The sequence below is a fragment of the Aquarana catesbeiana genome, linkage group LG03 (genome assembly GCF_042186555.1).
Source record: "Aquarana catesbeiana isolate 2022-GZ linkage group LG03, ASM4218655v1, whole genome shotgun sequence".
Classification (NCBI taxonomy): Eukaryota; Metazoa; Chordata; class Amphibia; order Anura; family Ranidae; genus Aquarana; species Aquarana catesbeiana.
The window spans coordinates 113,006,205-113,033,246 of record NC_133326.1 but is presented as its reverse complement, the minus strand read 5'-3'; the positions used below and the strand labels follow the sequence as shown (position 1 = coordinate 113,033,246).

At 45.0% G+C, this 27,042-nt stretch overlaps 1 protein-coding gene across 1 annotated transcript in view; it reads right to left on the bottom strand.

Annotated features, from left to right (window-relative positions):
- Nucleotides 1–27,042, bottom strand: part of CSK (C-terminal Src kinase) — a 229,378-nt gene that overhangs the window by 101,506 nt on the left and 100,830 nt on the right. Inside the window, exon 2 of the mRNA XM_073619012.1 lies at nucleotides 23,521–23,598. Within this exon, the coding sequence (XP_073475113.1) occupies nucleotides 23,521–23,535 (15 nt within the window). The 5' untranslated portion in view covers nucleotides 23,536–23,598. The remainder of the gene's footprint in view (nucleotides 1–23,520; nucleotides 23,599–27,042) is intronic.

Genomic DNA, 27,042 nt, shown 5'->3' with positions numbered 1-27,042 from the left:
TAGCTCAAGTTAAAAAGTATCTGCTTCCCCATATTTTGTATATGTTTCGTACAAACCCTTTACCCTTGCTACCCAACCAAATAACACAATTACAAGGGTATACTCAATACATTTATCTGGCAATAGAAAAAACCCAGACTCATAAAGAACATTCTTTTATCCCCAGTACAAATTGGAGGAATGGGATCCCCCAACATCCAGGCATACTACAAGGCAGTGGTACTTGGCCAATTAAGAGAATGGTTGTCACCTGCTTCTAATAAGACATGGAACCAAATTGAATCCGAGGCTCTTAATGCAAACCTGAAACACACCCTGATGGCTGCCCTACTCGTTTTGAAACCACAATGCCATTTTCTGCCCTCTGTAACGGCGGCTCTACAGGTGTGGACAGCCTCCACACAACGAGCCAAAGGAATACCTAAATCTATCCTTTCCAAACTCTCCATCCAAGCATAGGAACTGATATCACCGGACCTGCCCCTCAAAACTTGGATACAGAAAGGACTCACTAACCTAGGGCAGTTAATCTCCACTTCAGGGCCCCACTCATTCTCACAGCTGCAACATCTATTCAACATCCCTACCACAACTTTTTTCTTATACCTACGACTTCGATCTATCCTCTTTTGATTGGATATCATAGATGACAATGCTCCAATGGCTAACATTTTGAAATTCTACGATACCCCTGCTCCAGCAGTTAAAGGAATCTCATTGATATACAGACTATTGACAACACTTCCTGCAGACCAAACCTCTTCATCTATTAACTTCTGGTCATCCTTTACAGGCTCCCCACCACAGCCTCCAATGTGGCACAAAGCCTTGACTCTTCCTCTTCGAGCATCATGCTGTATCTCCCACTGGAAATCACTACAAAAATTGTTCCACAAGTGGTACTTCCCCCCCCCAGCCAGATTGGCTAAGATCGACCCATCTACCTCGCCTCAATGTTGGAGGAATTGCACTGAAAGAGGTACCCTGCAGCACATATGGTGGGAATGCCCTAACATTCAAAGATACTGGCAAGAAGTCTCTACCCTCATCTATACGGTCCAATATCCCCTCACTATTAACCCCACTGGATCTTCTTCTGGGTCTCAATGTCCCCAATTGGCCGAATCGTGTCAGAATATTGGCGACTCACATACTAATTGCAGCTCGCTTAGCACTAGCTAAGACACGGAAATCACCACAGCCTTCCACCAGATCAGTTCTTATTATTCTGTTGAACAATCACTTCCAAATGGAGTTCTTTCGCCAAAGCTAACCTAACTACCGCATAATTTCTCCAAAACTGGGAACCCTGGATCACTGATCTGAGAAGCACAGCATTATAATGAACATTATTCCATCAGAATTGAATCCTCTGTACTACCAATTTTCAACTCAAGATGCTGTAACATCCTCCTAAACCTAGTGCACACCTACTATATGCGCCCCGCAAATATGCAACTATTTTGCACAGGCAGCCTTCTGCCTGGCGCTCTTCAAGTGAGGAAATGTCACCTCAGAGTGTATACTTAGTAAGCAGGATTCCAAGTTTTCTTTGATTAACAGTTCCAAGTTATGCATTCATATGCTATCATTGGTTGTACATGTTACCTAAGTTTTGACAATTGATGGTTGGTGGGGCTGCCTCCCATCCCATGGCACAGCGAGTGCCCAAATTGGGGTGCCGAGGTGTAGAGACAGCATATATATGTGTTACCTTTGATGTAAGTTGTTAACGTATGCTATAACACTCAGTAAGCAATGTTGATATATCTTTCTCAACCTTCATGTACTGATGCTTTGTGAAAACTTAAATAAAAACTTTGTTTAAAAAAAAAAAAAAAAAAAAAAAAAACCCAGTGGACCAACACCAGAAGATGACATGGCTCCCCAAATCATCACTGACTGGAAACTTCACACTGGGCCTCAAGCAACTTGGGATTCTGCGCCTCTCCACTTTTCCTCCAGACTTTCAGGGACCAGGGACCTTGATTCCAAATGAAATACAAAGAGAACTTTGGACCAATGAGCAACAGTTCAGTCCTTTTTCTCCTTAGCCTTGGTAAGACCCTCTTCTGAGGTCGTCTCTGGTTCAGGAGTGGCATGACACAAGGAATGCAACCGTCCTAGCCCATGTCCTGGATACGGCTCTTGAAGCACTGACACTAGCTGTAGTGCACTTCTTGTGAATCTCCCCCAAATTCTTGAATGGCCTTTGCTTCACAATCCTCTCAAGGCTGTGGTTATCCCTGTTGCTTGTGCACCTTTTTCTACCACACTTTTTCCTTCCACTTAACTTCCCATTAATGTGCTTGGATACAGTACTCTGAACAGCCAGCTTCTTTAGCAATGACTTTTTGTGACTTACCTTCCTTGTGGACGGTTTCAATGACTGTCTTCTGGACAACTGTCCAGTCAGCAGTCTTCCCTGTGTTAGTGTAACCTACTGAACCAGACGGAGAGACTATTTAAAGGCTCAGGATAACTTTATAGGTGTTTTGAGTTAATTAGCCGATTAGAGGGTGACACCATGGGGAAGATTTACTAAAGCTGGTGCACACAGAATCTGGTGCAGCTGTGCATAGTAACCAATCAGCTTCTAACTTTAGCTTGTTCAATTAAGCTTTGACAATAAAACCTGAAAGCTGGTTGGTTTCTATGCAGAGCTGCGCCAGATTCTGTGTGCACCAGTTTAAGTAAATCTCCCCCATGAGTCTACAATACTGAACTTTTTCACAATATTGAAATTTTCTGAGATACTGAATTTTGGGTTCTCCCTAGATGTAAGCAATAATCATCAAAATTAAAAGAAATAAATGCTTGAAAAATATCACGCTGTGTGTAATAAATTTATATAATATAGGAGTTTCAGTTTTTGAATTGAATTACTGAAATAAATTAACTTTTTGATCATATTCAATTTTTTTGAGATGCACCTGTATAGATGTGCAATTCACCAAGCTTCCTTTGACCTGCATTAAACTTCAAGCAGCTTTCCATTGACTTATATGGGAAGAGATGAAGTTTTCATGCAAACAGAAATCCATAAAGAAAATTGCTTCAAAAATAACTCAATATGTGAATACTTTATATCTGCAATACTTTTCCTTTGGGCCCCTTTCACACTTGAGCAACCTAAAAGTCACGCAATTTTGCCTCGAATTAACACGCATTGAAGCAATGCCTGTGTAATCTTGAGGTCTATGGGACGCAAGTTGCATCAAAGTCAGACCAAAGTCGTGCAGGGGTTGACTTTAAAGCGGAGTTCCACCCAAAAATGGAACTTCCGCTGTCCGAATTCCATCCCACCTCCGGTGTCACATTTGGCACCTTTCAGAGGGGGGTGGAGGGGCAGATACCCGTCAGGTATCTGCTCCCACTTCAGGCGAAAGATCGCCCCAGTATTAGTGGCGATCTGTGTCTGGCACCTCCTCTGTGTCCCCCCCCCCCCCACGCTGTCTTCTGGGACACACATAGGTCCCAGAAGACAGCAGGGACCACTGAAAATGCGCAGCGCAACTCGCGCAGTAGGGTAATCAGGCTGTGAAGTCGCAAGGCTTCACTTCCTGATTCCCTTACTAGCAATGCCTACACCCAGAGCCGAGGGGATGGAGTGGCTTCGGGTGAGGACATTGCGGGCGCCCTGGACAGGTAATAGTCCTTTTAAAAGTCAGCAGCTGCAGTATTTGTAGCTGCTGACTTTAATTTTTTTTTTTTTTTTTCCGGCAGAACTCCGCTTTAACCGCTTCAGCCTGGAAGAATTTACCCCCTTCCTGACCAGAGCATTTTTTGTGTTTCGGCACTGCGTAGCTTTAACTGACAATTACGCGGTCAAGCAACGTGGCTCCCAAACAAAATTGACGTCCTTTTTTCCCCACAAATAGAGCTTTCGTTTGGTGGTATTTGATCACCTCTGCGTTTTTTATTTTTTGCGATATAAAAAAAAAATAGCGACAATTTTGAAAAAAAAAAGCATTATTTTTTGCTATAATAAATATCCCCAAAAAATATAAAAAAAAAAAAAAAATGTTTGGCACATTTTTGGGACCATTGTCATTTATTCAGCAATCAGTGCTATACAAATGCACAGATTCCTGTGTAAATGACACTGGCAGTGAAGGGGTTAACCACTAGGTGGCAGTGTAGGTGTTAAAGCGGGGTTCCACTCAAATTTTTTACTTAATCTTACCCCCTTCAGTTAATTGCATAGATGTTCAAATGCCGCACCAAATTTTTTTTTATCGCTGTAATTACCTTTATATTGTACTTTATTGTGGCACTTCCTGTCTTTCCTCCCATGGGAGTAGGTGTGTTTATTGCCTTTCCCCGGAACCGCACTGTCTCCTGGGAGCTTAGTGTCAGGCCTCCCAAGATTCAGTGCGGAAACAATGATCATGTGTGTGAACAAGCTGTGAATGAACAGCATTCACCGCATCCAGGAAATCAATGCTTGTGGGCTTCACATGCCCACAAGCAAGATGGAAACAGCCAGCATCACATTTTTTAAGTTATTCTTCAGTAGGAAAACAGACAGAGGCGGAAATATTACACCCAAGCTGTGAGTATTATTTTGGGGTTAGCAAAGTGACTCAATGACCTAAAAAAAAAAAAAAAAAAAAAAAAAGATTGGTCACCGGACTCCCGCTTTAAGTATGTCCTGGGGAATGTTTCTAACTGTGGGGGGGCTAACTGTGGTTATGTGTGACAGGTAACTGATCTCTGCTCCCGATCACAGGGAGCAGAGATCAGTGACACTGTCACTAGGCAGAACGGGGAGATGCTTGTTTACATTAGCATCTCCCCGTTCTTCCTCTCCATGGTGATCAAGTCTGCGGGACCCACGACCCGACTCACAGAGTTCTTGGCCGGTGCGCGTGCCACACATGCAATGGCACGGCGGCAAATTTAAAGGGACGTACAGGTATGCCCATTTGCCCAGCTGTGCCATTCTGCCGACGTACATCGGCATGCGTCGGTCGTCGGGAAGTGGTTGAGTAGCACAGATATAAATGGTACTCATTGGAAGTCATGGGGTACGACCTGTCATGTGACTTTGTAGTCCCAAGTCGCACAATTGTGGAAGGGGCCTTAACAAGCTGAACCAGTGTTCATTATGTTTATTCAACTTAGACATGACCGCCTGGTTTTACATAGAGAGGGAAGTAATAGCAGTCACTTTTCATTACTATCAAGCTGAAAAGTGCCTGCATAGGTATTTGCATACCATACTCATTTAAAAACTATACATAGAAACAAGCCTTTTAAAACGCTACTGAACTCTGATATGACTATTTGCATTAACCTGATAACATTCACATACAGTATCTCACAAAAGTGAGTACACCCGTCACATTTTTGTAAATATTTTATTATATCTTTTCATGTGAGAAATTACACTTTGGTAATACAACTACAGGATGTGATGAAGGGCAATAGACTCTACACAGAAATCACGAGGGAATCATGAAGGAATGGGGAAATAAACCTCTGGATAAATGGAGATATGCACAGTTACAGCAATTCACACATTCTCTTCCACAACCACTGAGGGGAAAAGGTCAACTAAGAGTAATAGAAAAAGTATTAAGCACTCCCTTGAGCACAACGGGCACTATATCTAAAATCTATAAAATATTCAGAGACGAAGGAAACAATGGGCTCCCTGTCTACCTAGACAAGTGGGAAAGAGAAATAGGGCCCTTGAGAGATGAGGATCATAGACTTAAGATACTCAAAATGGTGTATGCATCGGCAAGAGATACCTAGACATATGAAACGAGCTATAAATAGCAAGGCGGTAAGTGACCCCCCAAAGGGTGCATGAATATAGGTCAGAGAGTCCCCCAACATGTTGGAGGGGGTGTAGGGAGGTGGGTACTTTTGCGCACGTATGGTGGGACTGCCCCAAAATCTACCCCTTCTGTGAAAAAATCATAGGTAAAATTGCACAGATAACGGGAGAACAGATAAAAAAAACCCTGGACGTGTTTGTTCCATGATGTAGATATGGAAGTACCCCAATATAGCAGGCTATTGGTGCCGTTTCTTTTGAATGCTGCGAAAGCTTTAATACCAGTTAAAGTCCTGGAAGCTCCAAATGTGAAAGATTGGATAATAAGGGTGGAGTGGGTGAGATCCTTAGAGGAGTCAATACACCTAATAGAAGGTACACGAGAGAAATACCTTAAAGTGGATGTAAACCCAATGTCATCCTTTCTAAACTACTGCCATAGGGGTTATCTATAAGGATATACATGCCTCCTGCATGTATCTTTACCTGTCAAATGTCTCCCCTCTGTCTGTTATGAGAGCTGAAAAACTGCATATTCTGTGGGTGGGTCTGTTGTCTGGAGCTCGGTGGGTGGAGTCTTGATGTCAGTAGACTCCCCGCCCACCTCTACACTCCCCTTGTCAATATGAATTTTCTCCTGTGTATTTCTAACTGAACTTCTGCTATGATCTCTAACATCCAGTGAAAAGACAGGAAAGTAACCACATGACTTCAGCATGCCAAATCATGCTGAGGTGTGGAACAGCCAATCCTTGCAGAGCTGCTGAAGAAAGGAGTGGGGGAGGGAATTAAAAAATAATGCCTGTGTCTTAGGCTGTAACTCACAGCAAGGGGGAGGATTTTACAAAGTTTTTGACAGTTTGTCAAGATTTTTCTCACTGAACAATAAAAGAGGATTGGTCAGAGATGGATTAACTCTGTGTGGCAAGACTGGGCTCAAATAATAGGAAATCTTATACTCTACAGTTTGATATAACATTATTTTTTTTTTCGGGTTTACATCCACTTTAAGACATGGCAGAAATGGCTCAATTTCAAGAGAACGGAGGAGAGTCTATTGTTGGAGTCATAGAGGCAGATAAGATGCGAGGAAAGAAAGAGGGAGACTGGGGGATGGGGGGGCTTTTTTTTTTTGGGTTATGGGTGGGAGGGATAAAACAATGTATTATCCTTGGTTCATAATGTGCTTAATATTCCCCTGAAGGGAAATATGTACCTTGTTACTTTTTTGTATTACTATAAAATAAAATAAAGAATATATATATAAAAAAAAAAAATTACACTTTGCTACAATGTAAAGTAGTGAGTGTACAGCTTGTATAAATAGTGTAAATTTGCTTTCCTCTCAAAATAACTCAACACACAGCCATTAATGTCTAAACCGCTGGCAACAAAAGGGCATACACCCCTAAGTGAAAATGTTCAAATTGGGCCCAATTAGTCATTTCCCCTCCCCAGTGTCATGTGACTCATTAGTGTTACAATGTCTCAGGTGTGAATGGGGAGCAGGTGTGTTAAATTTAGTGTTATCACTCTCACTCTCTCATACCGGTCACTGGAAGTTCAACATGGCACCTCATGGCAAAGAACTCTCTAAGGATATGGAAAAAAAAGAATTGTTGCTCCACATACAGATGGCCTAGGCTATAAGAAGATTGCCAAGACCCTGAAACTGAGCTGCAGCACAGTAGCCAAGACCATACAGAGGTTTAACAGGACAGGTTCCACTCAGAACAGGCCTCGCCATGGTCGACCAAAGAAGTTGAGTGCAAGTGCTCAGCATCATATCCAGAGGTTGCCTTTGGGAAATAGACGTATGAGTGCTGCCAGCAGTGTTGCAGAAGTTGAAGGGGTGGGGGGTCAGCCTGTCAGTGCTCAGACCATATGCCACAGACTGCATCAAATTGGTCTGCATGGCTGTCGTCCCAGAAGGAAGCCTCTTCTAAAGATGCACAAGAAGCCCGCAAACAGTTTGCTGAAGACAAGCAGACTAAAGGACATTGAATAACGGAACCATGTCCTGTGGTCTGATGAGACCAAGATAAACTTATTGGGTTCAGATGGTGTCAAGCATGTGTGGCGGCAACCAGGTGTGGGTGTACAAAGACAAGCGTGCAGTATTCCAACATAACAACCCCAAACACACCTCCAAGACGACCACAGCCTTGCTAAAGAAGCTGAGGGTAAAGGTGATGGACTGGCCAAGCATGTCTCCAGACATAAACCCTATTGAGCATATCTGTGGGGCATCCTCAAACGGAAGGTGGAGGATCGCAGGGTCTCCAACATCCACCAGCTTTGTGATGTCGTCATGGAGGAGTGGAAGAGGACTCCAGTGGCAACCTGGGAATATCTGGTGAACTCCATGCCCAAGAGGGTTATGGCAGTGCTGGAAAATAATGGCAGCCGCACAAAATATTGAAACTTTGGTCCCAATTTGGACTTTTTCACTTAGGGGTACACTCACTATTGTTGCCAGTGGTTTAGGTGTCCTTTTATAAAACTGAGATAAGCTGCGATCCCAAGTCTCGCCGCTGATCTCAGGTCATTACCAGTTTATGAAACGGAGGTAATCAGTGGAGAACATGTTCTCCGCAGATTATCTCAGCACAGTGAGAATCTGTAACTGACTGTCACAGAAACAGCCAGTTTATGAAGATGCGATCTCAGCACCTCACTGGCGATCTGTGACAGAATTCTCACTTGCTGATTCACCATTTCAGAGGTCGAGAATCAGAGTGAGAAGCGTGAAGCTGGATGAGTATTCTGGAGAAAGCAAGAAGTCTTTTGACTTCTTGCTTTCACCAAAAAGTCAGAGCACATCTTCCCCACCATTACACACCCCAAAACCAGCAGGATAGGAATTTATAGTGTGTGTGTATATATAGATAGATAGCTATATATATCTTTACAGATATACATATATCTTTTCAGATATTCACGTCTCTGGCTGGGTTCACACTTGTGCGATGCGTGAACCAGCGTGATTCCTGTGCGGGTTTCCACCTCGCACCTACATTGACATCTGCGCACCACTACGGGTGTCAATGTAAAGTTAATGACACCCCCAGATCATTTCACAGATCGCAGTGTGAACTATGTAATGTTGCAGGAATCAGATCGCATGGGTGTTCACACCCATGCGATCTGATTAGAGTGCGGACCAAATAAAGGGCCCTGTACCATTTTGGTGCAAATGCAATATGATTTAGGGCTGGTTCCCACTGCTGCGGTGTCCGAGATCGGATGTGATTCGCACCGCACTGCAGTGCAAATCACATCCGATCTCTGTGCGATGCGACTACAGCCATACAGATAGTATGGCTAAATTTGCATTGCATTCGGACCAAACTCGTACAGGACCCTTTTTTTGGTCTGCAGCAGAATCGGATCGCATAGGTGTTGACACCCATACGATCCGATTCCTGTCCTAGTTTGCAGATCGCAATGCGATATGTGAACTGATTTGGGGGTGACGTTAACTTTTAGGCCCGGTTCACACTTGTGCGATGCCAGACATCGCATGTAATTCGCAGCGCACTACCGTTAACATTACATACGATGTCTGTGCGGTGCGATATCAGCTGTACAGATAGTATAGCTGATATCGCACCGCATTCGGTGCAAACACGCACAGGACCCTTTTTTCTGTTCAGACCAGAATCGGATCGCATGTGTGTTCACACATATGCGATCCGATTCATGTCCGAACTGTCAGTTTGCAGTGCGATATGCAAGCTGAACTGGGGGTGTCGTTAACAATGTATTGACACTCCCCAGCGATTCGCATATGGCAGTGTGAACTGACATGCGAGTCGGTGCGATGCGGGAACCCGCAGTGGATTCGCACCAGTTTATCAATTTTTATGTTTATCAATTATGAAATATATTTTATTTTAATTTGTTAATATTTATACTTGTATACTTTATTAAAAAAAAATGTATTAAAAAATATGATCTTTACATATTGATAAAAATAATGTTTTTTTAATAATTAGGTTAATGTATATTGTGTAGGGGGAATTTAACTTTATTATTTTATTACTATGTTGGGGAATAATGTGTGCTGATTCGCGTTACACTTTTGTATTTTACGTTTCCTCATACTGTAATCCCGCTACATCACGCAAGATTACAGTGAGAGGAGCCGTTCTGAGGAGTTCCCGGAGTTTGTAGATCGCTCCTCAACTCAACATGAGAAGCGATCTACACACTTTCATAAACAGGCACTCAGAGGAGAGCGATCTCTTCTGAGAATGCCTGAGAACTGAATTGCAGTATTTTACCGCAGTTTCATAAAAGGACACCTTAGACATTAATGGCTGTGTGTTGTTATTTTTAGGGGCCAGCAAACTTACACTGTTATACAAGCTGTACACTCACTACTTTATATTGTAGCAAAGTGTCATTTCTACAATGTTGTCACATAAAATATTTACAAAAACGTGAGCGGTGTACTCACTTTTGCGAGATACACCCCTGGGGTGCCTCCCCTACAAGAGAAACAAAAATGGAAAATGGGAGTCCCGCCTAAGTGCACTCAAGGTAGCACTCACCGAATAAGTATCGGGGGGTGTAATCAATATATTATATAATATTATATAAACCAAAAGTAGAAAAATAAAAAACTAAATGACCAAAAACACACCCTGAAGAGTAAACTACACAATAATTTATTGGCTATAATAAGCAAAATACAAAGATATAACAACCACCCCTTAAAACATAGATATGGTGGGTATACCCAAAACAATGGGACCCCGCCAAACTATCTGACCCTCCCTGTAAACCATTTGATCCTACATGAATAAGTGGGGGAGCCCCACTTATTCATGTTCATGGATCGTTTCCAAGTATAGGTGATCAAGTAGCAGTTCAGTACCCCAATACCCTCAAATAGGTATTAACTCTGGTGGGGGGGGGGGATGGGGGGTGCATGACGGAGGTGCTTTCCCAGCATAAGAAAGCTTACATGTTTCGTTCCCTTAATTCAGGTTTTGGCTAGCCACTGAGATTTTCGTTTATGGAAACAGCGTGAATTATTTTTGCATTTGCAAAATCACGCTGCTCCTTCAGGAATTTCACAGTTCAGCCTCCACCCAAAGGTAGCCGGGGGTATTACAGGTGTCTTAGGGGGTGCAATATATTGGGGAAGGGAGGGCTCCATAACCGCGGGCTCCCCCACTTATTCACGTAGGATCAAATTGTTTACAGGGAGGGTCAGATAGTTTGGTGGGGTCCCATTGTTTTGAGTATACCCATCATATCTATCTTTTAAGGGATGGTTGTTATATCTTTGTATTTTGCCTCCCCTATAAGTCTACCCAGGTCTGGGTCCTCAGCTTTGTAGCAAGCAATAAAAAGTTAGAATCATTTAGGGGAGGTGGCCTGTGTCCTGTAGTGTATGGCAGAAAGCTGCATTCACAATGGTCATCGATCTGGTAAAATTTTGAAAAAATATGACAGTAGACCAGATGCCTTACACAGTTGAACAGAGGCTTGGTGCCTAAAGGCTCAGGATACTCCAACAGATGTAATGAAGCAGGCAGGTAACAGCGCAGAGGGAAGTTTTTGTTTAAGAGCACAAGCTCTTTTAATCAAATTCCTTATCCATTGTGCAAAGAAAGATTATAAAGCAGGGTGACCTTAGCGAGGTTCCAGGGAAGGAACAAATAGGGAATTAGTTTGTCTAATGGAAGCAGTAGCTTTTAGGTACACGTCAGTTGCTCTAGGCAATTAGAATTCCTTTGGATGTTTAGGAGCAGGGCACAAGTATGGCAGAACAATATATCCAGGATTAGTCTCAAGTATTCCAGGCACAGGGAAGGCTGGAGAGGAGATTTGTTGAAATCGATCATCCAGCCAAATGCCTAGAACAGCGGTATTGTCTTTTGGACATTTACTGAGAGTTGTAGGGGGAGAAGAATCCTTCAGTAGAAGGTGGTCTAGTTAGCCTGTCACTTGAATGCCCTGAGTTCTGAGGAGGGCAAGCAAGGGTGATAAGATCTTTGTGAAAACCTTTAGAAAGTAGGATAGGCAGAAGGGTAGTGCAACAACTTGTTAATGGTTGTCTATCACTGCAAAATGTAGAAATTGCTGATGAGGTGGGTAAACAGGAACACGCAGATAGGCATCTTGAATGTCCATGGAACGCATGCATTCTCTCCATCTCAAAAGGCAATTACTGACTTTGTGGATTCCATGCAAAATTTTGGAATTTGATGCAATCTGCTGAGGGATTTAAAAGCGAAGTTATTTGTTTATTAAAAGTCAGCATCTACAAAAAGTGTAGCTGCTGACTTTTAATAAACAGCCACTCGTCTGTCCCACGATCCAGCGGTGTACTCACTGCAGCCATGTTCTCCCCGAATCCCCCCTCGGCGCGCCAGCATCTCTACTATGGGCACCCATCTGTGACAGCTTATGGCTTCACAGCAGGGTGCCCACTGCACATGTGCGAGAGGCGCTGCATTCTGTGACTGGTCCAGAAGTTTTTTAGGACCTATCATGTGTACCAGAAGACTTCAGGAAAGAGAACATTTGCTTCCGATCGCCTAAGGCGACCGGAACGGAAGTGGGAGCAGGTACCTGTCAAAATCAGGTTCCTGCTTCCCTCATCCTTCGCAAAAGCTCAGGTTTCACAAATGTGAGCCGGTTAGGAGGCCTTAAAGCGGAAAATCCACTTTTAGGTGGAACTCTGCTTAAAGTGGAGTTCCACCCAAAAATTGAACTTCCGCTTTTCCGGGTTCCTTACCCCCTCCGGTGTCACATTTGGCATCTTTCAGGGGGAGCAAATACCTGTCTAATACAGTTATTTTGCTCCCACTTCCAGGCATAGACACCCGTGCCACCTGCGGGTATCTATGCCACTTCCCAGCCCCTCCTCCCCCGCTGTATTCTGGGAGACACACGGGTCCCAGAAAACAGCAGGGACCAGTGGGATAGCGCAGCGCGAGTCGCGCATGCGCAGTAGGGAACCAGGAAGTTACATAGTAGGTGAGGTTGAAAAAAGACCATCAAGTCCAACCTATGTGTGATTATGTGTCAGTATTAATTATATATCCCTGTATGTTGTGTTCATTTAGGTGCTTATCTAATAGTTTCTTGAAACTATCGATGCTCCCCGCTGAGACCACTGCCTGTGGAAGGGAATTCCACATCCTTGCCGCTCTTACAGTAAAGAACCCTCTACGTAGTTTAAGGTTAAACCTCTTTTCTTCTAATTTTAATGAGTGGCCGCGAGTCTTGTTAAACTCTCTTCTGCAAAAAAGTTTTATTTCTACTGTAGGGTCACCTGGACAGGTAGGTGTCCATATTTTAAAAGTCAGCAGCTGCAGTATTTGTAACTGCTGACTTTAAAAAAAAAAAAAAAAAAAGGGCAGAACTCCCGCTTTAAGTCCAGGATAGGATGTTTACTCCTTGTTGGGCCTTGGTACCGTGAACAGGTTTGAGTAAAATCCCTTAAACCTATCCTGTGACAGCACTGGGCATTCTGGAAATCAGACTGTACTTGGGAAGTTTTTGGTTGATTTGAAAGAGGAAGAAGTGAGGGGGTAGAGTTTTGAACTCTAATTTATACCCTTTGGAGAAACCACTGATTGAACCAAAAAGTCTGGGACATCTCTTACCCAGAAAGATGTAAACTGCAATAGGCATCCCCCCACTCTTAGGAATGAGGGCACCCCTTCATTTTGAAGAGGGCTTGAGAAGGCTTGGTGGACTTTGTTGGCTAAGCCTGGTGCTGTATGGTTGAAATAAGGTTTGGAGGTTGAAACTTGGAGCGTGCAAGTGTTCTGCACTTTGAGGAGCTAGGGTCTCCTGATGAGGGTGGATTTAGTATACTTACCTTTCCACCTATGACCTCCAATGAATTGGCCAAGTGCCTCACCAAACAAACGTCTTCCCTGGAAGGTCATATGCTTTTTACAGGCACCTTCTTCTGTGGAAGTCTTTAGCATCCTAAGATTCTGTGCATATGAATGGAGATTAGAGACATTCTGAATATTTGTTTCATGAGGTGTCCCAAAGCACGTTAAGGCAAGTGAAGACAATTGATCTAGTCCAGTTGGCTGCAGTCTTATATACAGAACTAGCAGGGAGAGCTGGCTACAGGGTTCAGCTTGCCAGGTGAAAGAGCTTTTAAGAGCATGTCAAAGTTTCTGTTAGCAGATTCTTTGAAAGGAGGAACATCTTTAATAGGTACAGTGAGATGTTTATTTTGGACAGAAATGACAGGGTCAACAACATGAATTAGCTGGTTTTTGGGCTGAATAGGGCACAGCAAAAAAAAGTTTTGAGCAAGTAGAAATCCTTTCAGGAGTGTCCCAATTGGTATAAACTACGCATGCTATCTGTTCATGAACATAGAATAAACTGCAAGTTTTTGTAGATCTCTCTGTGCCCAAAGAAGCGAGGCAAGATGGAGGAGAGTCAACTTGCACAATGCCAAGGATTTTGCAGACACAGCCAATGAGCTCAACAAGCAAGCATGTTGCATGAAGCTCCTTCTTCAATACATTGGCAATGTGGGGAGAAAGAAATCTTCAGCAGCTTCCTCCAACACTGCCTCAGCATCCTCTTCTGCATCTTCTAGGATAAGCATATCAGGGTGAGAAATTGGAGTAGGAGAAGAGGCAGGGCATTTTGAGCCCTGAATAAAGATAGTTGTATTAAAAGGAGAAGTATAGCCAAAGCTATTTTGGCTATACTTCTGGGATTACAGGAGTGCAGTTCATTTTGCACTTCTGTGACCTGTTTATAGAAGACAGTGGGCAAAAGCCCTGTTGGCTGATGTCACAGAGCCGGCCCTGGACTGGCAGCTGGCTCAGCCCCCCAGTGAGCCAGCTGCTCCCTCCACAGCTCAGCGCTCCAGTGAGTGCCCAAGGGACACCAGCTCTCTGCTCACTGAAGGCTGAGAACCGAGGGATCAAAAACCTCTGATCACCTTCTATGTCCTCACAGCCTGCTGCACAAGCGGAGATCTCACATGTGGAAAGCCGCTTGAACTGCTGCTCCCCCCCAACCCCCCCCCCCCGTGTGAAGTCTCGGGGGGTGGGCTCGCCTCTTTCACGGACCCCCTGTTGCAGCCGGCGAGCTGAATAAGTTTGGGATTGAAACCCGCCTCAGTTTTAGGGGGTTGGGTGGGGTGGGGAAAGTTCCCCGAACGGGGCTAGTTCCATTTACTTTAGATACTGGCATCCTTTATCTGTTTTTAGTTTGGTTTATTTGTTTTTGTTTGATGTTTGTACCAAAAAAATTAACTCATCAGCATTGCACTGTTTCCAAATGTGTCTGTTTCGGGTCCCGGGGGTCCAGTCCAAGAGCCGTGATCTGCACTGATCCTAACATTATTATTATTCTTGGCAGACATGTCCTCCCTTAACATCATCTCCTGGAACACCAGGGGACTGAACTCCCCGGTCAAGCGTTCCCTGGTGTTCCAATTTATTAAAACTTATAACCCACATATATGTGTACTCCAAGAAACACACCTAACAGGACGTAGGGTTCTGGCCCTAAAAAAGCCTTGGGTGGGCCATCACTACCACTCCACGAACTCCACTTCCTCTAGGGGTGTTACTATTCTGGTATTGAAGTCACTCCCCTTTCGGCTCTTGGATTTGGCCCTCGACCCTGATGGTCGGTATGTTATTATTTATGCCAAAATATACTCTTTAACGTGGACCATTGTGGGCTTGTATTTGCCTCCCCCGGCTTCCTTGGTGGTGCTCAATCAGATCACTAGCAAGATAGTCGACTTTGCATCTGACAATACTGTTATACTCGGTGATTTTAATCTGGTCCCTGACCCGGATTTTGACAGGCTAACTCCTGCGGGACATCATTGCTCTGGGTTGGCTGAGTGGGCAGATACTTATGGCTTGACTGATGTCGGGAGGTGGCGTCACCCCCAGACCAGGGCATACACTTGCCACTCGGCCTCACAGAACGTTTTCCCGTATAGACTTGGTCTTTGCAGGGAGCCCGGTCCTCCCACGGGTCACAGACATACAAATACTCCCTAGGGGAATTTCTGATCACGCACCCTTGCTGTTGTCATTGGATCTCTCCCTAGGCCCAGTGGTGGGGGAATGGAGGCTCTCCAGATTTTGGATCTCAGACAATGCAGTAGATTCCCAATTTAGAACGGAATTGCTTGACTTTTGGGCAGTAAACGTGGGCTCGGCAGACCCCACAGTAGTGTGGGGCGCCTTTAAGGCCACAACGCGGGGGCAGTACCAGACCATCATTGCCAGAGTCCGACGAGAACGTAGGGCAGACTTGATTAAGGCTGAGAGGGATGCGGGCAGTGCGGAGGCTCTTTTTGTTTGTACCCGAGACCCTGTGCACTATTCGCATCTACAACTTATGACGAAGGAGGTGGTGCGTCTCCGTACCTCTCACCCAGAAGAAAATGTTGGCTCAGTCCCAGCGGATTTTTGAGCAGGGAGAGAGGTCAGGCCGTTTGTTGGCCTGGCTCTCCAGGGAACAGGCAAGTGGGATGAGTATCTCATGTATTAAAGACCTATCGGGACAGCTGATCCATACACTGGAAGGGATAAATGGCTGTTTTGCGGAATTCTATAAATCCCTCTACAGCTCCAGGGTAGACTATGGAAGAGAAGATTTAGTAGCATACTTAGATGATATTGATATCCCAACCCTTACAGCTACAAATCGTGACAAGCTCGACGCCCCAATTACGTCTTTGGAGATACTCCAGGCACTTAAATCAATGCAGACAGGGAAAACACCGGGTCCTGATGGCATCCCTGTGGAGTTTTACAAACAATATGCAACAGAACTAGTTGATAAATTACAGGACCTCTTCTCTGAGTCGAGGCGTCTTGAAAAACTCCCGGACAAAATGAGCGAAGCAATTATAGTGGTGATCCCTAAGCCAGGGAAGGACCCCACGCTATGCTCCTCGTATCGCCCCATATCCCTTCTAAACGTCAATGCAAAGGTACTGGTGAAAGTGTTGGCCAACAGGCTTAATTTGGTCATTACTGCCCTCATTCACAGGGATCAAACAGGCTTCATGCCCAGGAGGGGAACTGACATTAATATCAGATGCCTTTATACCCACATAGAGCAGATGAGGCGACTAAAGGAATGGTGGCCTCACTCGACGTGGAGAAGGCTTTTGACTCCGTCGAGTGGGGTTACCTATGGGAGATGCTCTCGCGATTCGGGTTTGGCCCGGGTTTTACGAAATGGCTCCGCATGTTATATCATGGCCCCTCAGCTAGAATACGTACCAACGGATGCCTATCGGGGAAGTTCAGATTGTTTCGTGGCACGCGACAGGGATGTCCTCTCTCCCCGGGTCTATTTGCTCTGGCAATGGAGCCCCTGGCTATATTGCTGAGGGATGATCCGGGTGTGAAGGGTCTCCGGGTAGGTCCAATTGAGGAGAAGTTATCATTGTATGCGGACGATGCTCTGCTCTATTTAGCAGATGCGTCGTCCTCTTTACAGACTGCACTGGATCTGATTAACCGATTCGGTGGGTATTCGGGGATTCGGATTAATTGGGACAAGTCGGTTCTTTTCCCGCTCCACCCCTCGACCCCTAGGGTGCCACACCCGCAGCTCAAATGGGTAGATGATTTCAAATATCTGGGGATCCAAATTAGCGGCAAAGTCAAAGACTACATGGATAACAATTTGCGACCACTCATGACACAGCTTACGGCTAGATGTGCTGCTTGGCGTTCCTTTCCATTGAAAAAATATATATAAAAAAATTGCGCTTCAAAGTGTCTAAAATTATAATAAAAGAGCAGCGATGTCTAAATGTGACACAAACACATAAATGAACAAAAGAGAAAATTGAATGACTCGCGCTATATGGATATATGTGTGGCCAAATTCGTCACACAAAGAGCACTAGATACAATATCAGTGAATATATAAACCATCTGTGTAGTCATATATCACAATCAGTGTAAACAGATCACAAAAATGATCAATGAAACATAAATCATCAGTGTAATAATATATCACAATCAGTGCAAACAATTAAAAAATAAAGTCCAAATAAAATACACTGGAAAGAAACCCATGTGAAAGAATCAAAAGTAGTCCAAAAAAAGAACTCAAGACAGGGTGAGTTTGGCAATCGCAGGTCTTGCAACCGCATGGAACCTCAAATATGTAGAACCACCACCAAAAGTGAGAGCCTGGCCGCTTACCAGAACCCCACGACCCCCCGTTACAGAGGGTCTGAGAGGGCTTTTGAGATCCTAGTAATCCGGACTTCCCAGGGACAGAGATGGAGCAGAGATGGGAATGAAAGCTGGAAAAGGGCGTCAGGTGCTGGAGTAGAAATGGATGGATCCACAAGAAGGGGGCTCAACCTTCAGCATAGTGGTGTCATCATAGGAGAGAAAAGAGGGAGGGCTCCCATAGTATAAAATCAATTGGTAATTTATTGTAGAAAAAAACAAAAACACTCACATGTAGGTAAGACAATCAACATCATCAATCGGAAAAACGAACTGTGGCACCGGCCGGATGACCACAGATAGCTCATCCTGTTAAGAGTACTGGCGCATCATCGCGCCACCTCCCACTGTCGCTGTACTCTTAACAGGACGAGCTATCTGTGGTCATCCGGCCGGTGCCACAGTTCGTTTTTCCGATTGATGACGTTGATTGTCTTACCTACATGTGAGTGTTTTTGTTTTTTTCTACAATAAATTACCAATTGATTTTACACTATGGGAGCCCTCCCTCTTTTCTCTCCTATGATGACACCACTATGCTGAGGGTTGAGCCCCCTTCTTGTGGATCCATCCATTTCTACTCCAGCACCTGACGCCCTTTTCCAGCTTTCATTCCCATCTCTGCTCCATCTCCGTCCCTGGGAAGTCCGGATTACTAGGATCTCAAAAGCCCTCTCAGACCCTCTGTAACGGGGGGTCGTGGGGTTCTGGTAAGCGGCCAGGCTCTCACTTTTGGTGGTGGTTCTACATATTTGAGGTTCCATGCGGTTGCAAGACCTGCGATTGCCAAACTCACCCTGTCTTGAGTTCTTTTTTTGGACTACTTTTGATTCTTTCACATGGGTTTCTTTCCAGTGTATTTTATTTGGACTTTATTTTTTAATTGTTTGCACTGATTGTGATATATTATTACACTGATGATTTATGTTTCATTGATCATTTTTGTGATCTGTTTACACTGATTGTGATATATGACTACACAGATGGTTTATATATTCACTGATATTGTATCTAGTGCTTTTTGTGTGACGAATTTGGCCACACATATATCCATATAGCGCGAGTCATTCAATTTTCTCTTTTGTTCCTTTCCATTGACCCCTGTTGGCAGAGTCAATTTGCTAAAAATGATCTTTCTTCCCAAGTATCTCTACTTCTTCCGTAATACACCCATACACATCCCTAGGACTTTCTTCCGAAGATTGGAGAGTCTGCTGATACACTTTGTCTGGGCTGGGAGGCCACCTAGGGTGGCCAAGCAGATTTTATATCTCCCACTTTCGGGGGGGGGATTGGCGCTACCGAATTTTCAAATTCACTACTGGGCAGCTGTTCTGGTCACGATTCGGTGGTGGTTCTCCCAGCCCACACAGAATCCGGCGGTCACTCTGGAGGCAGCTATTCTGGGTTCCTATGCGGCCCTGAGAAATCTCCCGTTTCGTGGACTTAGAGCCAGTCCGTCCATGACAACGCTGATGCGAACTACCGTGAAGGTATGGCAGGAAGCTAGGAAAATATATGGGAAGCCCAATCTCATTTCACCTCACATGTCCATATGGGGTAACCCTATGTTCCCCCACTTTTACAGCATACCGGACCCCTCGCTTTGGGCAAAAAAGGGAATTCTCACATTAAAACATATAGTCAAAGAGGGTAGACTTATGACTTTCCAAGCCCTGAGGCAATCCTTCGCTATCCCGCCCTCCTTCCAATTCAGGTACTGGCAGCTGAAACATGCCTTTGAAGCTCAGTTCCCTGCCCCCCTCATTCTGGAACCAGATTCCATTGAACGGCTCTTGACTTCCAGTGTGATGGGGAAGCCTCTCTCAACATTATATCTTTACCTTAGAGTGGAGTATGACGCCAAATTAACTAAAACCTGGGAAAAGTGGAGGGTTGATATTCCCTCTTTGAACGAGGAGGAATGGAAGGAGTGTTTAATCTCCTACATTCCCTCCATGATAGCTGCAAAAGATAGGTTCATACAATTTAAGTTCCTACACAGAGCGTATTTCACCCCACAGAGACTGGCGCGCATTTACCATCAAAGAGATCCCAACTGTCAGAGAGGTAGGCAGGAGGAGGGTACTTTCTGGCACATGGTTTGGTCTTGTCCCAAACTTCGCCCCTTCTGGTCAACAGTGGCCTCCACATTGAGCAATATCATAGGCTCACACTTGCCGGTGGATCCCCAGATACTACTGCTTAGTCATTTGGAGGAAGTGGAGGGAGATAGATATAGCAAACTGTGTCTAACCTTTGCATTATATTATGCCAGGCGTGAAATCTTATTGCGATGGAAACGAGTGGAGCCTCCTACCCTGGCCTCGTGTTGAAGGTCGGTGAATACGGCACTCCCCCTTTATAGACTGACGTATGAAAGTAGGCAATGCCCAGGAAAGTTTGATAAAATCTGGTCCTCTTGGGTGGACGCCTCCGGGGACCTTGAACCCCCATCCCCATAATCAAGACGTGAAACATATTGGAGGACATCCTACATCTCATGTCTATTCTTCTGATGCTCGTCCCCCCTCATCCCCTTCCTTCCCCCCCCCCCCCTCGGTCCCCTCCTCTCCCCCCGCCCCCATCCCCCCCCCCCACCACCACCATCCCTACTAGGTTTGACTGTATATTGGTTACCTACTTTATACTACCTAAGAGTTTATAACGCTTTAATGCCATAAGGAAAACTGGATTATCTGCTAAATAGTGGCTTTTGACTGAAGGTAGATCTTGTAGACACTATTCTAACCGCATTGACTGTACTAATTTATTGTATTGCAATGCTGATTTGTTCAATAAAATCTTCTGTTAAAAAAAAAAAAAAAAAAAAAAAAAAAAAAACCTCTGATCACTTGGCACTTTGCTGCAATGTAAAATAGTGAGTGTACAGCTCGTATAACAATGTAAATTTGCTGTCCCCTTAAAATAACTCAACACACAGCCATTAATGTCTGGACCACTAGTAACAAAAGTGAGTACACCCCTAAGTGAAAATGACCAAATTGGGCCCAATTTTCCCTCCCGATGACGTGACTCGTTAGTGTTACAAGGTCTCAAGTGTGTCTGGGGAGCAGGTGTGTTAAATTTGGTGTTATAGCTCTCACTCTCTCATACTGGTCACTGGAAGTTCAATATGGCACCTCATGGCAAAGAACTCTGAGGATCAGAAAAAAAGAATTGTTGCTCTACATAAAGATGGCCTAGGCTACAAGATGATTTCTAAGACCCTGAAATTGAGCTGCAGCACAGTGGCCAAAACCATACAGCGGTTTAACTGGACAGATTCCACTCAGAACAGGCCTTGCCATGGTCAACCAAAGAAGTTGAGTGCACGTGCTCAGCGTAATATCCAGAGGTTTTCTTTGGGAAATAGACATGAGTGCTGCCAGCATTGCTGCAGAGGTTGAAGCGGTGGTGGGTCAGCCTGTCAGTGCTCAGACCATACACTGCACACTGCATCAAATTGGTCTGCATAACTGTTGTCCCAGAAGGAAGCCTCTTCTAAATATGATGCACAAGAAAGCCAAAAATAGTTTGCTGAAGACAAGCAGACTATTACTGGAACCATGTCCTGTGGTCTGATGAGACTAAGATAAACCTATGTGGTTCAGATAGTGTCAAGCGTATGTGGTGGCAACCAGGTGAGGAGAACAAAGACAAGTGTGTCTTGCCTACAGCCAAGCATGGTGGTGGGAGTGTCATGGTCTGGAGCTGCACGAGTGCTGCCGGCACTGGGGAGCTACAGTTCATTGAGGGAACCATGAATGCAAACATGCACTATGACATACTGAAGCAGAGCATGATCCCCTCCCTTCAGAGACTGGGTCACAGGGCAGTATTCCAACATGATAACGACCCCAAACACACCTCCAAAATGACCACTGCCCTGCTAAAGAAGGGTAAGGGTAAAGGTGATGGACTGGCCAAGCATGTCTCAAGACTTAAACCCTATTGAGCATCTGTGGGGCATCCACAAATGGAAGGAGGAGGAACGCAAGGTCTCTAACATCCACCACTCTGTAATGTCATCATGGAGGAGTGGAGGAGGACCCCAGTGGCAAGGCAATGCTGGAAAATAATAGTGGCCAAACAAAATATTGACACTTTGGGCCCAATTTGGACTTTTTCACTTAGGGGTGTACTCACTTTTGTTGGCAGCGGTTTAGACATTAATGGCTGTGTGTTGAGTTATTTTGAGGGGACAGCAAATTTACACAGTTATACAAGCTGTACACTCACTACTTTACATTGTAGCAAAGTACAGGTAAGGATGGTTACCTTTAATTCTGCTTTTGTTAAGTTGCATGCCTGAGGTAAAGCTAGAACCAGATTCGAAGACTGGTGTTAAATCTGAGTCCTGTTCCGGTTCAAATGATGTACTCTGAGGCTGAGAGCTGTGCAGGCAATCGGCAGAGCAAATGTTCACCTGCTGTTAGAATTGGCTCCCTTTCACTTGTTCTCTGCCATAGCTACAATTGAGGGTATTCCCCTGTGCGGTACTTACAGAGTAGAGTGCGAGTGATAGGATAAGCATGTCCGTAAGGAGTACATGAAAAACCATATGGAAACTGTCCTGCTATGAATCCTCATGGTGAAAGGGTGGGAGGAAGCGCATACCTTACAGAGGCAGAAGTGTGAGACCAGTAGAGTGACACAACACCTAATCATCTACATGAGAGCTCTGAGCGGTTGAATTTTGGCACCAAGTTTGAAAAGACTGCACTGTGAATTGAATACATTCCAAAGATATCCCTGTTTTACACGTAATGGTCAGAGACATAGGGAGATCCTGCCTTACTTGTCTGCAACGCTGGAGTGCATATAATAAAGTCCAGGGTTTTCCTGTCACTATGGGCATACCCACCAAGGGGTCTTCAGGGACAGGGTGGCCGTTACCAGGGTGGTAGCGAAGGACCACAGTATTGGACCTGTATAGAACCCCTGCCGCTAAAAACACTTTTCATGAAGTGTCAAGTTGAATGCCCCATGCAGAATCCAGTGCCCCACAGCAGCATTACAGACCATCCCCAGTGTGGGGTCCAGGTACTGCTCCCAAAGTTTTCCCAAGGTTACACCGATCTGGATACACTGCTCATGTGTTGGTGTTAGTAGACAGCAAGGGCTGGTTGAAGAAATCTAAAAAGATAATGAAGAAAATAATAAACTAGTGATGCTGATTTATAAGGGAAGGAGAAGGGGTCCATCACCTTCAGACACTAGTAAGACATGAGGACTCCCAGAGTGGAGTAGGGCTATTGGGGAGGCGCCCCAAGGTGGCATGTCGTCAACAGCCAGTGTCCAATCACTTGAAGGTACAAGCCTATAATCCATGGTGTATAAATACTGTTACATGGGTCCTGTACGATTAGCATATGTAAACCCCACTAAAGCTGTCCTCTAAGGAAAAACCACGAAATATATAAGGCAATGTATAAATCTAACATGCAGGCCAGAAATTGATTAGTAAACATTCAAAGTATTAAAAAAGACCACACAAACCTGCACCACAGACATGTTGGGAGTAAGGCTTGGGAAAGGTGTCTCAGAGAGATGTTAATTGACCAAGTATCATCAGACCTATAAAATACAAAAACAAGAAAAGTGTAAAAAAACAAACAAAAAAAACGTAGCAGTATAACTAATGTAATCCATACAGCATTCGAAAGCAAGGTTTTTTTTTTTAGCCATGTGTACATCTTGGAAAGACTTCTCCTCAACCAACTTCTTTATTCTACTGAAAGTTATAACTATTCCAAGCCCTACAGGAAGTAGGTGTCAACAAAGTCATTTTGACAGACCAAAACTTTTTCAGGCTTCTCATAAAAAAACGAATTCAGTAATGAAAGTGGGCTGGGTACAACATGGACCTTTAACGGTTTTATTTTGGCTTCCATACTTTGCGAATAATTTCAAAGTTACACTGGTGACTGAATCTATGGAGACTTGCTGGCAGTCATTTAATTTGCAGCACTCTGACAGTTATATGTTGTAGGGCTGCATGATTCTGGCTAAAATGAGAATCACGATTTGTTTGCTTGTAATAAAGATCACGATTTTCCTGACGTAACATCTTTCACATCATACAAAAAATCTGTGCTAATTTAAGGTTTAGTTTTTTGTTTTAATTCAGTAAAGTGTATTAGGGTGGGGGGGTGCCATTTACTAGCCCATATGCCCAAGCGCCACCTGTGAAAACACAAAGAACACGGGGGGCACCGACTGAGACCTCCGGCCCTTAGATCCCGCACGGGGCGTCACTAAGGTCCCACATGGGGGACGTCAACCGAGGCCCCACACAGGGGGCTTTGACCCAGGCTCCTTATAAGGAGCACCGGCCGATACCCTGCACAGGGGGCAACGGCTGAGACCCCCGCACAGTGGGCGCCTACGGATGAGACCCCCGCACAGGGGCGCCTACGGATGAGACCCCCGCACAGGGGGCGCCTACGGATGAGACCCCCGCACAGGGGGCGCTGGCTGAGGCCCCACACAGGGGGCATCCACTAAGGCCCCTCACAAGGGGCGCCTACGGAGGGCCCACTTAAACAACCCCCCAGCGCCGTCCCTCTGGAAGGATGTGTCCACAGAGGCCATGCGGACTGGCAGGCCGCAGCCTAGTAGGCCGCGACCCAAATTTTCGGCCGCCCGCCGCAAGTGCACAGGTCCGCAGGGGGCCTGGACCAGGCTAGAGCCCGCAATGGAAAGCGGCGACCTCCGCCGTCTGTATTAGGGCCGCCTTGCACATTGCCCAGTCGGTAAAAAGCCGCAAAAGCCACGGCCTAAGTTTTTGGCCGCCCGCCGCGAGTGCTCGGTAGGCCGCAAAGCCACGCCCTAAATTAGTGGAGGGCCGCCGCATGTGGCGTGGATCTGCGAATGCCTGGTCACCCACCCAACCATCAGGTGCTAATGTGTACCTCCCATAGTGACAACACTGGAGGGGGGTGGACATTGTCTCCAAAGCACCTAAGCCAGAGGCCTGGGCCTCAGCGGGGGGGGGGGGATGTGGAGGAGAACCCCAGAGGGACCGACCCACCCCAGGGATTACATGTGCAAAAAACAAAAAAATTGCCAGGACCAGGGATCCCAGCAGGGAACTAGGTCCTTACTCCTGACTAGGCAGAAAAAACTGAAGGCCTATAGGACTGCCCATGGGCGTAGCCAAGTCTTTTTTCTGCCTAGTGTCCCACTCCTGAAGGGGGAGATATAACCCTATCATTCTGAATAAGGAAGCGCTGTGTCTGTCTAAGAACAAATGAGATTTTTTTTTTTTTTTAAACAAGCATGGCCCTGCTGGCTATTGGCTCACTGGCTGTGATCAATGGCTCCCACTGTTGTCTCAGCAATTAAGGGATGAGAGACCCCGGAGAAGCTCTCCTCTTGTACACATCGCTGGATCGAGAAGGAGCTCAGGTGAGTATTAGGGGGGCTGGGGGGGTCGTTGCACACAGGTTTTTTACCTTCATGCAGGCAAAAAATCTTGAGCCTTTAGAAGTACTTTAAAAATAATCAGTGTTGTTCCAAGTCAGTGACTGATTCCACAGGGTTGTCATCAGGACAGCCAGGGAACTAGCATTGGCAAGCTGACCATAAGCTTTTGTGATGGGGAAGAGATTGAGTGCAGTTCTGCTAGGGGGGTGGTCACTGTTTCCAGGAAGAGGAGGACTGTCATTGGCCACTGCTAAAGCCAATCACAGTCCTGCTAGCCCCGCTCACCATCTAGAGAAAAATGACTCGCTTGGTTGCCACTACCAATCTCAGAAAGAAGGGATTTCACTGTGATTGAGAAAACCACAATCAGGTGACAGTTTGTGGAATTACTATTGAGCTTCTGGGAACTTTGTTGACAATATTCTGAACCTTTGTGTCACTTACTACTTAACCCCTGCACTCTGTGTCCCTTTAAGCCACAGCCAGTATTCAGTGCAATGAAAACCACATCCAACTGTTCCTGTGGCGCATAGCGCTGCAATTTTTCTCAGCTGCAGGGGCCCGACTTATGATCCTGCACACAGGCCCACTGCTTTCAGAAAATGCCCCTGACCTAAGCTCATGAATGCGCATCCATTCCTGATGCTTTTATGTGTCATCACATACATCATATACAAGCACGTGGGCTGGATGTGAGAGGTGGATCAGCAGGATGAGTGTGCCAGGACAGGTAGATGTGTCTCATCTCTGCTTCCTTTCACCACTCTGCATATCATAGATACGAGGGTACATTGGCGGAGCAGATGAGCAGGGAAAATGAGCAGGGGGTTACAGCCGTGGGGCAGATGTGCCGGGGGTTACAGCCGTGGGGCAGATGTGCCGGGGGTTACAGCCGTGGGGCAGATGTGCCGGGGGTTACAGCCGTGGGGCAGATGTGCCGGGGGGGGACAGTGATTTGAGGTGTGGAGTTGCAGGAATTGGGGCTGATCTGAGGCGTGAGAGTGAAGAATGTTAATTTCTCACTACTACTCATGTAGTTTACAGCATTTACTTTATAAAAAATCCTTTTTGTGATTAAAGTGTGAAATTGAAATTGTTTGTACAATATGCACGCTCCATTTCTTTGAAAATATTTTTCGGCACTCTGTGCTCAAAAGATTGCCTACCCCTGATCTAGCAGACATCATACATGAAAGGGTTGCTCATACAAATGCTATCAGCAAAGATTCTTTTTTAGAGTTGTAAGCTAAAAATTACCAGCCACAGTGAAGGAAGTGGGTTTGTGATGCATAGTGGAAAGTTTGCAACACCCACAATTATAAAAGATGGCTGTTTGATTCTGGCCTATTGTTAGCAATACCGTATGTAGAGATATAGTTCAGCACATAGTATATATATATATATATATATATATATATATATATATATATATATATATATAGAATAGAATAGGTATAGAACATAGACAAGATCAACTGCTTCTGTGTACATAACTTGTATAAAAGAGCTCACAAGGTCCCACAGCATCACAACAGCTATAGTTTTATTAGTATAATTTACTACATATACTGTATTTTGTTTAGTAATAAAGAC